Source organism: Orcinus orca, chromosome 16, assembly GCF_937001465.1.
Source record: "Orcinus orca chromosome 16, mOrcOrc1.1, whole genome shotgun sequence".
Taxonomy (NCBI): domain Eukaryota; kingdom Metazoa; phylum Chordata; class Mammalia; order Artiodactyla; family Delphinidae; genus Orcinus; species Orcinus orca.
The window spans coordinates 37,361,005-37,380,283 of NC_064574.1; the positions used below are offsets into that span (position 1 = coordinate 37,361,005).

Genomic DNA, 19,279 nt, shown 5'->3' on the forward strand with positions numbered 1-19,279 from the left:
CTCAGTGGTGGGGATATATGGGTGTTCAACTTTCTTTATGTTTAAAAATAGTAATACTAAAATGTTGGGGGTGGAAGCTGGTCTGATCTTATCTAACCTACATTTTACAAAGATTTTTCTGGGGACTGAATAGAGAATGGGCTGTAGAGGGTTTTTGTGGAAGCAGTGAGACAAATTACAAGGCAATGGCAATGATTTGGCCTAGGATAGCACCTCTGTACTCTCTGGAATGGATTCCCAATATGTTAATGAAGTTCTGTTCCCGGAAAACGTGAAGAAACACGAGCTGGGCGTACCTAACATGGTCTACTACTTGACTCAAAATATTGTTTTTTTGAACTGAATAAACAATGAGATAAAATTACGTATTAGAATGCTCATTGCAACTTAGTGGGATTATTTATGAAAATTTACAGTTATCTCTGAACCATTTACCTACATAGTTCCCACATTAAGATGGCACAGGAATCATCCATCACATCTTTGGTATTTCCCAGGGCTCAATAGATTCCTGTTTATAAGCACCTCAAAATTCTACACATTCTTTATAACATGTTTAAGCTACTGAAATCTGTGTGGTCTCTACATTGTGAGGAACATGCTGGTACAGATCATTATAGTGGGGAGCTTGGCAATTTAATTAGCTTCACCTTCTTCATGGGTAAATGGTAAAGCTGTGTCAAGGAGGGAAGATTAAATGGAATAATAAGAAAACTGCATAGCAAGTCTAGTGTTAATTATGATGGAAGATTTGTTTTGAAATATTTTAACGTTATGCTAGCTGAATATTTTTGTATTTATATGTAATTTCTGCTTTCATGAATTAGTTGCAATAAATTATGGTAATAACATTTCATAAGAAACAGCATCTCTTCTTAGGGAAGGCTTAAAATATTATTATCGGGCTTCCCTGGTGGTGCAGTTGTTGAGAGTCTGCCTGCCAATGCAGGGGACGCGGGTTCATGCCCTGGTCTGGGAAGATCCCACATGCCGTGGAGCGGCTAGGCCCGTGAGCCATGGCCGCTGAGCCTGTGCGTACGGAGCCTGTGCTCCGCAACAGGAGAGGCCACAACAGTGAGAGGCCCGCGTACCGCAAAAAAAAAAAAAAAAAATATATATATATATATATACATTTATTATTATTATTTAGTCAAAGTAAAGAAGACAAAATTAACTTTGAGTTATATGTTTTTGCTTTGATTTTTGTTGCTGTAATTTTTGTTTTGGTCCACAAAGGCATTTTCAAGAAGCTGGTCAAATATGGCTTTAGCAGATAAAAGACTTGAGAACCTGCAGATCTACAAAGTTCTCCAGTGTGTTCGGAACAAAGACAAGAAGCAGATAGAGAAGCTGACTAGGCTCGGATACCCTGAACTCATCAATTTCACAGACCCCGTCAATGGAAACAGTGCTCTGCACTTAGCCTCAGTTTCCAATGACATGGATATGGTCAGCTTTCTCCTGAGCCTCGGTGCTCACCCTGATGTGCAAGATAAAATGGGCTGTACTCCGACTATGAGGGCTGCAGAACTGGGCCACGAATTGTCAATGGAAATATTAGCCAAGGCAGAGGCCGATATGACTATTGTCGATAATGAAGGAAAAGGTAAGAACTCCCAGCATTTTATCCAGCAATTCACTTTGTAGCCAGAAATCAATAAAATGCATTTTTTGCTTTCCAGCTTTAGAAATGAGTTATTTATGGTACATGGTAGTGAAAGTCTAGATTCTCACTCTTATACCAAAGGACACTATCTCCCCATGATTTGAAAATTATGCAGGTATTTCTTAGGGAAGCCAGTTCTGAGAACTTTCTCATTGAAAAATAATATTAGAATTAGTCAATCTGTTTTTTTTTTTTAACGTGGAGAACTTTCAACATGACACATGTTAATATTTCCATAATCACAATCACCCATTGTAAAATATAAAGTCTCATTTAGAGCTAAAGATGAAGGAGAGCATCTCTTCTTTTTTACATTTTAGAACCTCGAGTAATACTAGATATAGGTTTTGCTCTCAAGAGCAATCTAATGTAGAAAGTAGTTGCATTTAGGAATTTGAGGGACAAAGGTGGATTCTGACATAAACTCCAACTTTCTAGTGTCATTTAAAAATGTATTTGAAAATATGGCTTAAAATTTGAGATATGGCATTTCCATGATTATTCAGGTGAGATAGCCCCACTTTCTCACTCCTCCCCTCCCAAATCCCATTTCAAGACCACGATCTGGGAGCTTCTTGTCCAAATAACTCAAGGTTCTGACAGGAGGTGACACAGCCTCATGAAAATCATTAAGAAAATTACCTCCAGGCTTAATATAAATTGGTAGATTTAATCAGTTGTTCCAAAGAGTTGCTTCAAGTACAAAGCCATTAACATCAGTCCCACATTAGAGAAATGAGTCCCATTTTATAATGTTAATTAATGTTTTCTGACAGGAGCAGAGTCTGCTTTTTAACTCTCTGTGGACATGGTATTTGAAAAGTGACTTGCTTATAACAAGAGGAGAGGACAAAGAAAAGGAAGAGTTATTTAATTACTTAATGGCACCATGTAACAAAATACACTTCAGATGCACTCAGGAGTCAAATGTGTTTTAAAATGTTTTATTCTGAAAAAAAACCTCTCAACGCTCTATAGAATATCATTTCCCAAAGTGTGTGTCACGGGCCACTGAATCAGTGGGATATTGATAAGTGCTACATGCAAAATTGGTTCATTCCGCTGCCAAATTTATTAGAGAAACATTGGATAAAACAAATTTAGACATGTTTATTTTACATTTGTCATACCGACCAAAACCAGTGACATTTTCCATATTTATTTGACCATGAGATAGTTTTTTAAATGACATCTTGTATACCTGGAGTTTCATGGAAACTTCAGTACATTCAGAAGAACGGTAACAAAGAAAATTTACCTTCTTGAGTTTGAAACAGAGATACAAATCACAAAGAAAGCAGTCTGAGACATTTTATAGCATAAAAAACTAAAATTATAAAATGTAAGCAATCAAGGTAAAATTGGAAACGAGGTCAAATGAGTATCTGTAGCAAATGCAACAGCCATGAGGTTATCTATACTCATTCAAATTAATATTAAACCTACCAAGGTTCTGGAAGACCAAAGTATGATAAAAACAACCTGACAAATCAAATAGAAAGAATTAAAAATATAAAATGAAACTTGAAATAAATACAAAATCTTGTTTCACACGTGACCTTGTTAGTACTGCTCCCTCCAGCCTTGATTGTGGTTCATGGTATGCCTACTGCACAGAGGGCCTTGTCTTCCCATCAGTGAACCTAGCTTACCTTGCACATCCCTCAGCTCAAGGGCTGCCACTGGCCAAATTCCTTGGTTTATTCCACTGTAGTCTCTCTGCCCTTAACATCCTATTTTCCGGTGATTGACATTTGACTCACTGCACATTGTTTCAAAAGGATGAGCAAACATTTAAATGGTTAAAATAATGGAGCTTTAGAAGGATGAGGGATGTACTCTAGGTCTAACCTGTACTTTCTATTTGAACAATTTTGCAGAATATGGAGAAGGTAACACTCTAAGCCAAAAAATTATTTGTTGTCTTAGGAAATTAGTTACAGTGTCTGGAATTATTTTCTTTAAGGGTAAAGCTGGAATAGTTCCTTGTAACACCCATTCCATTGGTTCTCCCATTTATAGGAATGCATCCCCAGTCCTCAATTCAATATGCTAGTTCTATTGTGTATACATGTTTTTCTCTTTTGTTTTTGCTTCGATCTTAAAATGTTGATTTGTGTCCTTTGTGGCTTAAATAGTCAGCATGGATAGACTTTCACTGTGTGTTGCACATGCCATCATTATAAAGTAGCCATTTCATAAGTTCCTTAAGGTCTTTGTAATGAATTCAACCTCAACTGGCACTATTTTCTAGATTTTGCTGTTGTTATTGTTTATTGCTGTTTTGGTTCACTCTTACCTACTATGACTTCTCTGTCTTTGATTTTATATTTTCAACCATGTCCTTGACCATCTTTCTATTTTTAACTGTTTGAGTAACTCTATTTTAGATGCATGTTTATAAGAGATATATTTTGGTTTCTATTTTCACATACATTGTATTTTTATTTTAATGGTAGAGTTTATCCAATTTACATTTATCTAGATGCTCCATAGGTTTGGCGTCAGAACTGTCACTTATTTTATATTATGAAAACATAATATATTTAATTTATATAAATACACAAATATGTATAAAAATATTTTCCTCTATGGTCCATGTGTTCTGTGTTTTGTTTTGCTGTGCGTATATATTTTCCTTCTCACATTTTCTAAAATTAATGGTATGTTTTTAGTTCTTTTAATGGCTAACTGGACAGCGTTACATATACTTAATACTCTGTTTATTGAATTAGCACTTTAAACAGTATTCATTAATATTTCTCTATGAAAGATGAGATTGGTACAAGAACCCTTCCTCTCACCTCCTTTACCTCCCTTCCAGTACCTAATTTTAGTACATTAAAATCATTTTAGTTCTTTCAGTGATTCTTTTCATACCTTTAAATAATAAGCATCTATCTCTTTATCTGTTTTAAATAATATCTCAAACTCCAGCAGTAAAAGATAAAGAAAATCAAATGATTACACTGTCTCTCCTTCCCTCTCTTCCCTCCAAGTTTTGTTAAATTACATTATTATTTCTACATTACTGTGAATTACAATATTATTTTCTGTATCTAGAATTCCTAAGGTGATTGAACTTTGGTTCAATGGTTGAAGGGATTCAACATCTATCAAGGGTCTTTTAGTCACATATTCTCTGTTGATCCCCTGTTAGACTCATTTTTGCCATCAAGTAGTTTAGCTCACTCCTTTGGGCTTATATCTTTTGATTTCTTGCATCTTTAAACTTATTGTCCATCACTTTTATATATGAACAATACCTTGACTGAGTATTAAAAATTCCCTGTTTTCTATTCCAAGTGACATTGTAGAGCTCTTTTGGTTATTTTCTAGCACTGAATGTTGCTGTACCAAAGTCTTGCAGCCAGCTTGACTTTTTCTCTTTAGAAATGACTTGAATTTTTAACTGGATGCTCACAGGACACTTTCTTACCTAGCTTTACCTAGGCACCATCTTATAGATTGTTCTTAATCAATTTTTCCTGAGACTCAGTATACTCTGTCAGATCTAGGTTTTTCCTTCAAGAGAGTTTTCTTCTATTATATCTCTCCATTTCTTTCTGTTCCATTTGTTCTTTTATTTTTGAATACCAATTACATACATGTTAAATATTCTTTGCCTCTCTAGAACATTTAAACTCTTGCATCATTTCAGTTACATTTTTCTTTCAAGTTCTTTCAAGTTTTTCTTCCATGTCCCTGACCATGGTTTTGGCGATGTCTGCTCTCCTTTTTCCTGCTTCCAACGTGAAACACTTTCATTTCCTTAGTGGTTTTACAATATTTTTCTCTACCATTTCTTTTTTTAAGCTTTGCTTGCTCAAATTCAACTTTTCCTTCTATTTATCTTTTATTGTCATAGAAGTATTTATTATAGGTTCAGTCTAGCTTTGCACTTTTGTTTCAGAAAAAAATGTATTTGATTTCTTTGTTGTCATGGAAATGGGTCAGTCAATAATTTTCATGTCGTATAGTTTTTTGAGTATATAATTTTTGCCTATGTTTGTCATCAAGTTTCTTTCCTTACCTTTCTTTCAGTATATGTTTTCATAGGTCACATGCTGGTTTCTTGTTGATTATTGTTCCTCTTTGAATGAAGCCTCTTTTTAGAGTCAAGTCATTACAAAGTCAGTCTGAAGTTTGACTGCTGTTTACCTGACTTTCTTACCAGGGGAATATAAACAATACCCCAGGTCTGTAGTACATTTTTGACATGGGTTATGTTGAGGGTCTGTATGTCACAGGTGCTGGGTATGAAGATTTAGCATTTTTCTCTCTTCAGTAAACAAAATGATTTGCCAAAATGTCAGAGCCCCTTGCCATCTAGTTTTTCTTCTCACTGCTACTGTACAGACAGCCTGCTTCCTATAAACATGGCTGGTCTGCACATTTCATCATTATGTACCATCTCCTTTGCCACTCTGCAGTTTCAGAGGGGATCCAGGGATCCACCAATAGTCCTCTGGCACACACACCCCTGTATATTCCAAGAAGGGACACTGGGGTATAGACTGCAGGATGCCAAATACCCAGGGTCAACCGGAGCTCACATCCCAGCACTCAAATTCTTCCCAAACAAAGTCTTATCACATTTTGGTTATGATTGTTTTCTGGCTCTTATATGAGGTTGGGTTTCTTTTCTGGTATCTCTGTCTTGGTGTTTCAGTTGATTTCAGAGGGAAAACCAAGGCATAAACATCTTTGCTCTATCACCTTCAGCTAGCTAATTATGAATTTGTAAATTATTGTTTGTTCCTTCCTATGTGATCCAAATATAGAGAGACTACTAATTAAGTATTCTTTGGGGATTCTATTTTTCTACAGGTATTTTGTTTTACTGCATTTTACCTACTAAGAGGCATTATCGCTGTGCACTGATTGCCTTGGAACATGGTGCAGATGTCAACAATTGTACCTATGAAGGAAAGCCAATATTCCTTAGAGCTTGTGAAGAAGCACATGATGTTAAAGATGTGTGCCTGACATTTTTGGAAAAAGGAGCCAATCCAAATGCTGTCAACTCAGTATGACTATTCCTGTGATTATAAATATTCCTTTTTTCAATTATAGAAAAAAATTTCAATACACTAATAATCTCTATTAGTGTATTTTTTCATTTGAATATGATAAAATTATCCTGTTAGTTTAGACTGTTCATTTCTGTTCAAAATACTTTAAGATGATATACTTTCATCATCTTTATATGGCATGGCCATGATTCTACAATCTATTTCCTAATTATGTTTGGAAAATTGGTATTTATTATGTATAATGTTAAAAGATCATTACAGGAAATAGAAAAGATATTACTGATGCCTAATAAAAATTTATCTTCTTCAAAAGAAAATATATAGTTCTGCTGTTCCCCTTAATCATTTTGCTCCCTCTCCTCATTTGGCTAATTTTATTCAGTTTTCTTATCTTTTAATTGTCATTTCCCAACAATAAAAATAGATTTTCTTCTCATTGGAAAACACCTATAGCCTAATTTTAGCATGTGTTTTACCCTCTTTTCTCCCTTAATGCTCTACTTTCTTTACAAGAAACTGCATTTTTCAGCATGATGTTCTTACAGGGACTTTTGGTGTGACCTTGACTCTGATTTTAGAATTCTACATTTTGGACACTGACCCATTTTACTGGCTTCATTTTTCCTATTTGTTACGTGAAACCAATAAAACTGTACAGAACTGAACGTGTCAGTGTGACTCTAAGGCCAAATGGATTTAGACCATATTTATACGGAATATGTTATTTAGTATGACAGGGATAAACAGCATCTGATCTGTTTCACGTCCAGTCCACAGGTCGCACGGCTTTAATGGAAGCATCAAGAGAAGGAGTGGTAGAACTAGTTCGAGGGATATTGGAAAGAGGAGGTGACGTGAATGCATTTGACAATGACAGACATCACGCCGCACACTTTGCTGCCAAAGGAGGCTTTTTTGATGTAATAATCTACTCTTTGCTTTAAATTTTGTTGCTAAAAATATTCTCTTCTTTTTCTCAACATCTTAAAATATCATGTAGGTTACACTGATAGAATTTTTTCTGAGTTATCATCTTGATTTTCTGAAATAATTCTAAAACTATATTTTAAACCAAATATTAACCTTCAAAATATATTTTAGCTCTTTATTCAGTTTTATCTGCTTGCTAACTTATTCTTTTAATATTGCTAATAATGTTTTTCTATATTTTTAATTATGACAGCTTAAAGGTTTTGCCAACTGGGATTACTCCATTTTATGACTCCATTACACATTAGAATTTTCACAGTGGGGAGAACAATGCCAATATACTCATCTCCCTGATGTTTGAGGCATCTAATGACTCATCTAAATTTTTAACTCTAAGTATTCTTATTATCTGGCTATATCAGCAAAGGATATCTCATAGGTACAGTGATATTGCAGAAACAAAATAGAAATCGATGCTATCCTATTTTTTTAAATTCTGAATTATATCTAAAATTTCTTTACTGAGTTTTTCTGAGTTTTAACATAATTATCTTTACTTTTGTCATAGCATCTCTTCCCTGCAATAAAAGTATATATCACAGTAGAAGTCACATCTGTTTGGTAAAGAATTTGCTCCCCTGATGATGCTTGCCATAGTCTGATGCTTTCTAAAATTGCCTAAATTTACTTCAAAACAGTAGTTCCCCAGCTGAGTATAGAGTTTTCTATACTCTAGATCAATGTTGTTTGATAGAACTTCTGGCAGTGATGGAATTGTTCTGTATCTGTGCTGTACAATGTGGTACAATACACTACACTTGTGGTTTTTGAGTACTTGAACTGTGGCTAGTGGAAGTAAGGAACTGAATTTTTAAAATTTGTTTTCTATTTAATTCATTTTAATTTAATTCAAATTGACACTCTGGATAGCACAGGTCTAGGTCCCAGTTTTCATTCAGTAAATGTACATTCCTATTCCTCTACAATATCCACTATTTATTTTGCAGATATTGAAGCTTCTCTTTGCCTACGACGGAGACATGGGGCTGATTGCAATGAATGGCAACACACCACTTCATTATGCTGCTATGGGTGGTTTTGCAGATTGCTGTAAATATATATCTCAGCGAGGTAAAATGGTCTACCAATTTCATGCCTAAAGAATTTATAATTTTCCCTCACTGTAGATGAGCAGAGAATTTCAGCCTGTCAAATGTCAGTTGCTTATCTCACACATATATGTAGAAAGAAAATTAAACTTTTTTTCTTATTTACCTTCTGTTAAATCATGAATCTGGCCTTGAAGGTGATAAAAATTCATTTCTCAAGTATTTTTAGGTTATTATTAAAAATCTAAAGAGAATTGTTTATGAGTCAACCAATTATTAAGATGCTTATAGTTATTAAATTCCTATTTAAAAATGTAAATATCAATCTAAAAAAAGACAAACACTAGACACCATGTCTTTTAGTTTGCATTCTTAATTATTTTATTTTTAAAAAGGTACTATCATGTCAAGTTCATAGATAACATTTCTGGGTAATTTTAAATTATAGAGGAAATATTTTGGGGAGAAACACATGAAATAAAATGAAAAATTTCATGGAACATTTGGAATATAAGTAATATTTATTATTTTAGATTTTTCTGTAGCTTTCAAATAATTATTAACTTAGGAATATAAACTATGTTTTGTATAGCTTAATGTATTCCTTAAAATAGTAATATTAGCCAATTAAGTTTAAAGATTTGGATCTATTTGGTGTTAATTACATGCTAATTAAATGTACATTCAAAGTTATTAACTCTTCGTTAGAGAGGGAGCTGCATTCTGCTGAATGTTACGGTAGTGTTTTTTTTTTTTTTCCAGTTTATGAGAAATGGGCAGAAACTTAAAGTTCAACAACTTTATAATAGAGCAGAGAAAGTGCTTTTATTTTCCTGTCTTCTACAGAGGAACAGAAATTTTGAAGTCACTGGGATCTGAGAGAGCCTATACTGTAACCACTAACGTTATAAATAAGGCTAACGTGCCTGCATAACTAATGGTGTAATAACTGGTCCACTTTGACTTTTTTCACGTTATACAAAGCTCACATTCTTTCCCCATTCCCCTAAAATACAAAGCAGATAAAGGAAAATATATCAACTGCAATTTTTGCTGTCATCAACTGTCTCATCAGTCTTATTTTCAAAGCTGTTACCATCAGCAGATTATTCTGACACTTCATTTTTAACATTGTGTATTTCTAGAAACTAAAGATCTGCCCAGATTGAGACAAGCTTCTTCAACTTTAACATGCTGATTCCTTTCTTATTGGGACAAACATCGCCCAATATATACTCTACCATTTATGTACTCCTGGGATAAAATCAGAGAAAGCAAATTGAGAAGTAAAGAGCCAGAGCCTGCCAAAGGCCTTGCCTGGTGATGCAGAAAAGTTTCATCCTCCTGGCTGGCTCACAAGACTAGGCTGTGTTTCTGAAATAAATGTCTGAAAATGTTCTGAGTTCTGTAGCATGTTTGGAAGTACAACCACCAGATCCTATGTGGGTGACCTATTTCCATACCAGGCAATTGCTTATCTAAGGCAATCAGAGAGGCAAGAAACCATTGGTCACGAAATGCTCATTTCTGAGTAAACTCCCTGAGTGTAGCCTCTTTTATTCTTAAATGTGAGGGCTGGATTCCTTTCCCACATTAAACTACCTTCCTCAGTATGCTCCTCTTTTGTCCCTGATCTTGTCCCTAGAGTAATTTACAACTCCCTGTAGGCAGTGTGAGGCCAGATCCAGGGGAGAGGAGGGGAGTTTGGAATAGTTCTCCTGAAGCCCCTGTTCAGGGTTCTCCTTCTCTTGGGCCTTTTGCCAGCAGTCAGCTGAAAGTTGAGTATCTCAGCCACAGAGGCACATAAATCACAAAGGGAATGAATGAATCTTTATTTACTAATGATAAAAGAGGAGACAAAATCAAAGAGAGAAGAAAATGCCTTCATATCTTTAAGCTGGGATGTTGGCGTCTTTTATCCACACAAAATTTCTAACAGGGAGGAAACTGGGAGCAGAAGAAGGCAAGATAAAGCCGCTTTAAAACCCTTTGATCCTTAGTGCTGGGCTGTATATAGGAGTGGATTGGGAGATGGTAGATAAACCCCCAGACACCCTGAATAAGCGAAAAAGCTAAATAAAAACAGCATACTCAAGATGACTATGGAATTATACTATGTAATTATTATGCTGTGGAATTATACTGTTGAGACCAGTCTCAGGTCCCTTTCCCAATAAGTCACTATTCTTCAAACTGTCCAATATAAAAATTTTAGAATCTTTATTGCTCCAATGCTCTTTTTGAGTTTTTCTATCACTAGTAAAATTATCAGCCTTCACATAAAATTTTAATTTTTGACAATGCCATAGGAAGTGCTAATGTTGAAAAACACTGGTAATTAATTTTCTTTTTGATAAGGAATAAAACTATAAAGTGTTGGAGGGACGGGTTTTATTTTTGCATTCGGCGACCTTTACATTTTGGATGCTAGAGATACTGAGGTTAGAGAATCTTTTTTGATTATGTGATGCTTGCAAAGCAACAGAAGAGCCTTCTAGATTCAAAACACTAGAAAGAGCATCTTCATAGTCTGACTTATAATGGGTTTTTAGTGTCTCCAGACATTTATTACAGACAACACAGCCTTCTTGATAGCATTAAGTAGACTCCTTGATGCATTCAGAAAAGTTTATTTCTTTGGAGAATGCTTACATATAATGTTGGTCCCATCATTTTAAGTAAGGGTCCAAAAAGGAAAACGAATTTTAATGCCTAATTGCACAGTTCTTATTCTTTCACGTTTGATGAACAAATTACTTTTTCTTCTGTTAGGCTGTTCACATGACCTTACTGCAAAACAGCAGGTCAATATAAATTACACTAACTTCATGTAGAATACAGTTAAAGCATAGTTTAAGATTTTACACAGATTTAGTCATAATCGTTCAAAAGAAGCAGGTGTCAGTTATCATCCTGAGTTCCTAAGGTCCTATTTAAGCTGTTTGAATCCAGCTTCCTTCCAAATTCAAATGTCACCCTTACTCTTTCCCGCTAGTCAGGAAGCCTCCTTAGCAAGTATCCCAATATGATATTTGTTTCAAATATCTATAGGGATTAATGTCCTAATCCTTTGGGAAAAGATACTATCAACAGGAAACATATCTCCCTCAGAATTCACCAAAGTAAAGCTCACAGGAAAAAAAAAAAATCATAGCTTAATTTTGTAGTTATAAGAGCTAAATGTGCTTACCTCTATATACAAGTAATTTGGGGAGCAACTTTTGATTAATCACTAGAAACTTTAAAAACTGTTGGATGCATGTCATTTGTGGAGTCATGCAGATGCCTTGGCACCATTATAATCATGATGCTTCCTGTTTTAGGATGTGATCTGAAATGGAAGAATTTGGAGCATAAAACGCCCAGGGCCTTGGCTAAGGAAGGCGGCTTTAAAGCAGCCACCAAAGAAATACGGCGGGCGGAGCAAATCGCTAATAAACTGGCCCGGCCAGGAGCCCAAAATCCGAATCCACAATTGTACCTGAAACTTCACGATTGGTCCATAGAACATGAGACTTTCCTTCGGGAAGCCCTTTCGTTTGTGGACAGGGGCGATGGGACAGTCACCAAGGAAGACTTTGTGCTGGCGCTGGAGGAGAGGCAAGATTTTATGAGCTCAGAACAGATAGCTACCATAGCTCAACTTCACGAAAAAGTCCGGGGCGGAGGGGTCAACATTAACGATTTCTTTAAAGGAACCAAATACTTAAGCAAGTCTTATGTCCTGGGATCCTATGGACCTAAGAAAATTAAAAAAGGGATGGCCAAAAAAGCCAAAAAAGGCAAGTTTGTTTTACCCTTCCCAATCTGCATCATCCCTGACCACGTGTTTCCACGCCAGAGCGAAGGTGGGCTGCCTTGTTACATGATTGAAACCTACAAGCATGTAACTGATTGCAATCGCTTTAACCGAGATCATCCACCCGAACATCCCATTCAGGATGACTCTGCTTGGTACATTGACGATCCAGGGAAGGTCTTTTCAAACATTAATTTTATCACCAAGGCGGGAGACCTGGCATCTCTGAAAAAGGCGTTTGAATCAGGAATACCTGTGGATATGAAGGATAATTATTACAAGACACCCCTAATGACTGCATGTGCCAGTGGAAACATAGATGCGGTCAAGTTTCTTCTTGAAAAAGGGTATGACCTTTGGTTGAGTGAAATTTAGATTTTTGGGAGCCTTCACATTTCAAGGAAGGCTAAGACACATTCAGCTCCAGAATTTAAGTAGTGCAAGAAAGGGCTTCATTCCTGAAGTCCAGATCACAAATAGATCCTATACTGGGAACCAGGCTAACGGAACATAGGAGTGTGTGTACACAAAGACCGTTTGCCAATAACAGCTATGCACAAAGTGAAGGCCAAGAAGTTTTCTCTCTGAGGGAAAACAAAGCCTTCTGATTAGGTATCCCTGGCCTCCCAAGACAATTTAATTTGGTCTCAGAGCTTTACCTACATGATGTGGAGTTGCTTTTTATTTTATTTTAAATTAAAAACAATCTTTTTATTGTGGTAAGAACAGACAGCATGAGATCTACCCTCTTAAATTTTAAGTGTAGGGTACAATATTGCTAACTATAATCACTATAGTGATTATAATATTGTAGAGCAGATCTCTAGAACGTACTCATTTTACATGGAGTCATTTTTAAATCTGTCTTTTTCTTTCTTTCTTTCTTTTTTTTTTGGAGGGGATCCCAACAAATTCAAGCAATTTGTTGGTAGCCATAATGACTAAGCACCATTTCATTCCCTTTTCCTTGGTTCATTTGTAAATATCTTTAAAATAACAAAGCATGACATTTAGTTTAACTTTTAAATCTAAAGCAATTTCTCAGGCTTAAGTCCTTCTTTTTACCATTGCTGAATAACCTGGGGTAACTTTCTTAACCTTTTTGTGCCTCAGTTTTCTCATTTTTATAACGGGGTTCTAATGGAACTCAGCTCACAGGATTTGTTGAAGATTAAATGAGTTAAAATATGTAAAGCACTTAGTAGCCCAGTAATTGCAGACTTGATAAAAGGTATTATTGTTATTATTACTATAATGTTTAACTTCAAAGAAGGATTTAAATGTGTTTATTATAGAGAGGGAGTATAAAGCAACTAATGACAATGTGAAGTGTTGGGCAGAGAATTTTTAAATAGGACTAAAATTTTATTTTATCTTTTCATAGTTTCTGGATGATATATTGCTTTCAATAAAATCAAAAGAATTAATTTTCTTTTTTCATTTAATATTGGAGTATAGTTGATTTAAAATGTTGCTCTAGTTTCAGGTGTATAGCAAAGTGATTCAGTTATACATATACATATCCATTCTTTTTCAGATTCTTTTCATATATAGATTATTACAGAATATTGAGTAGAGTTCCCTGTGCTATACAGTAGGTTCTTGTTCATTATTTATTTTAAATATAGTAGTGTGTATATGTTAATCACAAACTCCCAATTTATCCCACCCCCTCACCTTTCCCCTTTGGCAACCACAAGTTTGTTTTGGAAGTCTATGAGTCTGTTTCTGTTTTGTAAATAAGTTCATTTGTATCATTTTTTGATACAAAATTTTGATACATTATAATGCTTAAAATTTTAATAATGAAGGTGCATTTAAAAATTCATAACATACAGAGAAAGTAGATACAAAATGAAATAATATAACTTTTCTGTTTCCTGTTAGCTTTGATCTTTCATCGGATCCAGTTTTTCCCTGATTTTAATGATGCAAAATTGTAGCCCTTAGGTTACAATTGTAACCTAAGGATCTAAGGGTTAAAATTGTAACCCTTAGGGTCTAAGCACCTTTTAAACTAAACAAAATGTATATATACACAAAGTTAAGACTGTTATAAAATGAGGGACACAGGTCAAGAAAAATTATGGCACAGAATTTAACTTGACCCAAACCTTCCTTTGTTTTCAGTTGAAAAACCTGATAAAACTATCATATCTTCCTTAGCATTTTTATCCTCTAGTGCTTGGAATAACCCATATTTTTAGCTCATGCATCTACCTCATTTTACAGGGCTAACGTCAATGCAACAGATAATTTTCTGTGGACTCCGCTTCATTTTGCATGCCATGCCGGCCAACAGGATATTGTTGAGCTTCTTGTTAAATCTGGAGCCATGGTAGATGCCCTTTCAATCAACAACTCAACTCCCTTAAGTAGAGCCATTGAGAGCTGTAGACTGGATACTGTAAAATACCTACTTGATATTGGTGCTAAATTCCAGCTGGAGAATAGAAAAGGCATGTGTTCTCATTATGGGTGATTAGGGTTAGAAAAGGAGGATTTATGTTAGATTCCAAACCCGTTTAAATCTATTCTTGTAGGACCACATTTTCCCTTGAGTCACTGCTGCAAAAACAAACTTGAGTAAATGTTATGGAACTTTATCGTATACACAGTGCTTCTCAAATCATTGGTGTGAAAGAACCAGTTCTTTATGTTGGTGATCCATTGTGGATGGAGACTTTTGCAAAATACAATGAAAATGATTTAGAAAAATGAAGAGGAAAAAGCCCATAAAATACAAGTCCAAACTTTTTTTTTATCATTGGATTCAAATGACATAAAATTGCTATAAAAATTTCTAAATGTAAAAAAACATTTACTCTTAATCCCTGTATTTATTTCACTGTGGCTGTGTAACCATTAGTTTGTAGACTGACACCAGTCTGCAGATCACATCATGAGTCATCACTTTGTCTTAACAGTCAATTCCTAATAATCGGCATAGTTTGAAGCCTCTGTAGACTTTGGATTCCTTCTAAAGTTGGACAAATCATTCCTGAATTGAGGCTCTTTCTAGGAAGTAAATGGGAAGCCTACCTATGTCATAAATATCCCATGTAAATACGTGGAGGTGTTATTTTCTTAGAGTGGAACCCATTGCTTCCTTTGGATCTGAAGGAACTTTAGTATCTCTGGCTGCTTCAGGCTGCCTCTGAGTCACAGGTAATATTGTTAGGCCTGCCTGAGGACGTTACAGGTGTCATAATACCCAGCAATCTGCATAGAGCACTTGAGACCTCCAGTTTCCCAGACCTTTTTGAATACACCTCCTTCCATCATGGGAAGGGGAGGACAATGTAAAATTGTCACACACAAAGGAATGTGTGCACTGTGGGGAGAGAACCAGCACTCAGATATTCAAAATGTAATCTACCACTATTTCCTATCAACTTTTTAAGAAACATGCTCAAAATAATTAACAAGAATAAATGGTTTTGCTGGTAAATGGCACTCTAAATGATGAGATTGTAGAGCTGGTGCCACCTTAGAGAGTATCTGATCCAGCTCTGTGACTTTATACATACCATTCACTTCAGTAATCACCCTTGGTACTGCATGCTTAGAGCTGATGTGCTGAGATTTTGCTACATGGTTTATTATTAATCTGTTTAATGAAACTCTGAATTTATGTTTTGAGCAGGGCATAGTGCCATGGATGTTGCAAAGGCTTATGCTGACTATAGAATAATTGGTTTGATTAAGGAAAAGCTGGATAACTTGCCAAAACCAGCAGAAACTCAAAAAACAAAAGGCAAGCCACTGCTTAAAGTGAAGACTGAAGGCCCTGAGATTAAGAAAGAAGAGGTATGAAAAGCAGTTGACCTCCCATTAGTAACTGGTGGGGCTGCGGCACCATTTACATATTGTTACAGGACATGGGCAAATAATACGCAGTCCATGTTTTCAGCACCATTATGCAATAGTATTAAAGAAATATCTAGCAAGAAAGTTCCTGTTACTGAAAAGCCTAAAAAGTACTCATTGCAAACAGAACCCACACAAAAACCAGTTGGTTCAACTAAATACCATTAGAATGTTGGAAAAAATAACTGGTATTGGATATGTATACACTCAGACCTGAATTATACAGATTTGATGGGATGGTCCCAAAAGGGGAAGAAGAGTAACCCTTATGAGAAATGAAGTAAAACATGATTTTCCTTCATTTTGGTTTCATAATCTTTCACTACCCACCTTACCACCCCACTCCCAAAGAATTTTAATGATTACTATGAACCCAGGGATATGTAACTTGGATATCCTGCAAAATAACTCTAGAAGGTTTTTTTTTTTTTTTTTTTTTTTTTGCGGTACGTGGGCCTCTCACTGTTGTGGCCTCTCCCATTGCGGAGCACAGGCTCCGGACGCGCAGGCTCAGCGGCCATGGCTCACGGGCCTAGCTGCTCCGTGGCATGTGGGATCTTCCTGTACCGGGGCACGAACCCGTGTCCCCTGCATCGGCAGGCGGACTCTCACCAACTGCGCCACCAGGGAAGCCCTAGAAGGTTTTAAAGGTGTCAAATTGTCCCTGGTAATCTGGAATGGTTTGGGTGCCTCTAAATTAGCAGCAGAAGATCGAGGTTGTTGTTTATGGGGATTTCTGAGACACCAAGAATTTGTCATTCATTAGCAGGAAGCTTTAAGTACATTTCTAGACTGAAAGCTTCTTTTAGGGAAGCAGATGGATCCCTAGAGATCCTTGGCTGACATAGGATAGGGGATGAAATTCAGGAAGGAAAAGGTTTAATGCTATCAAATTAGAAAGGGTTAGAGAAATGTAGGTGGTAGGAAGTAGATAGAGTTGAAGGGATGATAGGCAGACAATAGAGAGTAGTAAGCATAGAGGAAGAGAGTAAGGATGGCCAGAGGTGAAGGAGGATTGATCAACTAAAGCTCCTGATACATGCACCATTATCATTTTGGTAGGAATACACCCTTCTGATTAATAATGTCCACAGGTCAAGGATGGATATCTGAAAAACTTTTGTGATCTGTCACTAATACTAATTAAATAAAGTTAAACGAGGCAAACAAATGATCTCTCCTCACTCAAAATTATAATAATATTCTATTTCATTTCAAATTATAATTTGTATAGTAGCATTTTTAGTTTTTTCTGGCTTCAGAGTAAGATGCGGAACAGCAAATAATGTTAGGAAGTATATATAGGTTTTTGCAATTGACAGGTTTTTTTTTGGTCTTGTTTCCAGGAGCCACTTTCATCAATGTATACTGTACCAACCATAGTGGAGAAAAAGAAGGTGCATAAGGATAATGTGGCTTACCTCAATTCATTGATTACCAGTGGTTATACCAAGAAAGTGGATATCACATTTATTCCGCAGAGGGTAAGTACTTTAGAAAGATCATAACATGGTATAAACTCATGATGTCATTTTTCAAATACTTTTTATGCAGAGCACCCAAATGTCCTTATCTTTTCTAGTTATTATTTGGAGGTGTCCTTTTTCTAGGTCCTACTACTTCTGACTAAGTAAGTCCAACTTGTATAGCTTCCAATATCTGGTATTACTCTTTTCTGTATTAACATTTTAATTTTCCTTGAACAATTGAAATCTTCTTCAGTTAGTGCCATTCCTTATAGCCATGTAGTCACCGAGTTCTATAGATACTTTCTCTGGGTACACCTTAGAGCCCAACCCTTCCTCTTTTTATACACTATCACCATCTCACTTGGGAGTTTCATACTAATCAAGACTGGATTTATTCAGTGGCTTCCTTAAACATCTACAATTAAAAAGGTGAAGATGTCTTTGGAGATAAGAGTGGTCTTGACAATGTGCATCAAGCCATGCTGAATAAGAGACCACCAGCTCCTTCTGCCCTCTACTGTGAAAATAATTTTGACTTCCCCATGAGACATAAAGGCAGTAAACCCAAACTATCTATTAACTCCATTGCTTCCTGGTTTTGACATCCTAAAAAATGATTAGCAGCTGGCCTAAGGGTCATCAGAGAGGTAACTGAAGATCATTTCAGTTGTCCAAATAGTCACCATCAGAAACAGCGATGCCCACATAACCAAAAATGTTGTGTAAGAGATAAAAGAGATTTAGAAATAAATTTGATAGTTTTAAATTAACCATCTTGAAGATTGTCTGGATATTGGCATGTTTATTGGCCATCATATTCACACCTGCTCTGGATGTGGTTGTTTATTTAAGATCTGGAGTCCCAAAGCCACCACAGCAGAGCTGATCAGGAAGAGGGAACTGCGCCGGGAGCGGTTCTCGTACGAGGTAGATTTTGATGACTTCATGATGCCCTTTGAGAAGCACATCACAGAGAAAGCGCAAGCATTGAAAGCTGCCTTCAAGACCTAAATCACAGCAGTTGCTTCTTGGGATAAACATTTTGAGGCCCAGGGACCAAACGTCGGAGAAAGTAGATATTTCCATTAAAGCCAAAACAATCCACAAGTAACCAAATATTTGTTTTTGCTTTAACAGCTATAAATATGCTGAGCTGTCTAGAGAAGGTGTGTTTTATTTTGCAATGAATTGCATGTTATTCTGCATAAATCTCCCAATTTCCCTCAAGAATGTAGTAGAATAAATGGCATTTTTTGTTATAAGCATAGTGTCATCGTCAAAGAATTTACAAGATTTACACCATTATGTTTGTTAAAGATATCATTTTAGTGGAAATGGATGAAAACAATTTGATATTAGGGAAGAGAAGTCATTTTTAATCCATTAAGAAAGCAGTTTTG

General features: G+C 35.9%; 1 protein-coding gene across 1 annotated transcript; it reads left to right on the forward strand.

Annotated features, from left to right (window-relative positions):
* The first annotated feature begins 1,222 nt into the window (after positions 1-1,222).
* ANKEF1 (ankyrin repeat and EF-hand domain containing 1) lies at positions 1,223-19,031 on the forward strand. The gene is made up of 9 exons (XM_004276466.3): positions 1,223-1,606; positions 6,497-6,696; positions 7,473-7,622; positions 8,640-8,763; positions 12,065-12,887; positions 14,773-14,999; positions 16,187-16,350; positions 17,757-17,894; positions 18,732-19,031. The coding sequence occupies exons 1-9, from the start codon at positions 1,261-1,263 to the stop codon at positions 18,888-18,890; spliced, it is 2,331 nt and encodes a 776-aa protein (XP_004276514.1). The 5' UTR covers positions 1,223-1,260; the 3' UTR covers positions 18,891-19,031.
* The last annotated feature ends 248 nt before the right edge of the window (positions 19,032-19,279 follow it).

Excerpts from the sequence above, each read along its gene's own strand:
- ANKEF1 (XM_004276466.3), top strand. The coding sequence starts at position 1,261 with ATGGCTTTAGCAGATAAAAGACTTGAGAACCTGCAGATCTACAAAGTT. Across the intron at positions 6,697-7,472 it reads ATCCAAATGCTGTCAACTCA|TCCACAGGTCGCACGGCTTT; the intron begins GTATGACTATTC and ends TTTCACGTCCAG. Across the intron at positions 17,895-18,731 it reads TCACATTTATTCCGCAGAGG|ATCTGGAGTCCCAAAGCCAC; the intron begins GTAAGTACTTTA and ends TGTTTATTTAAG.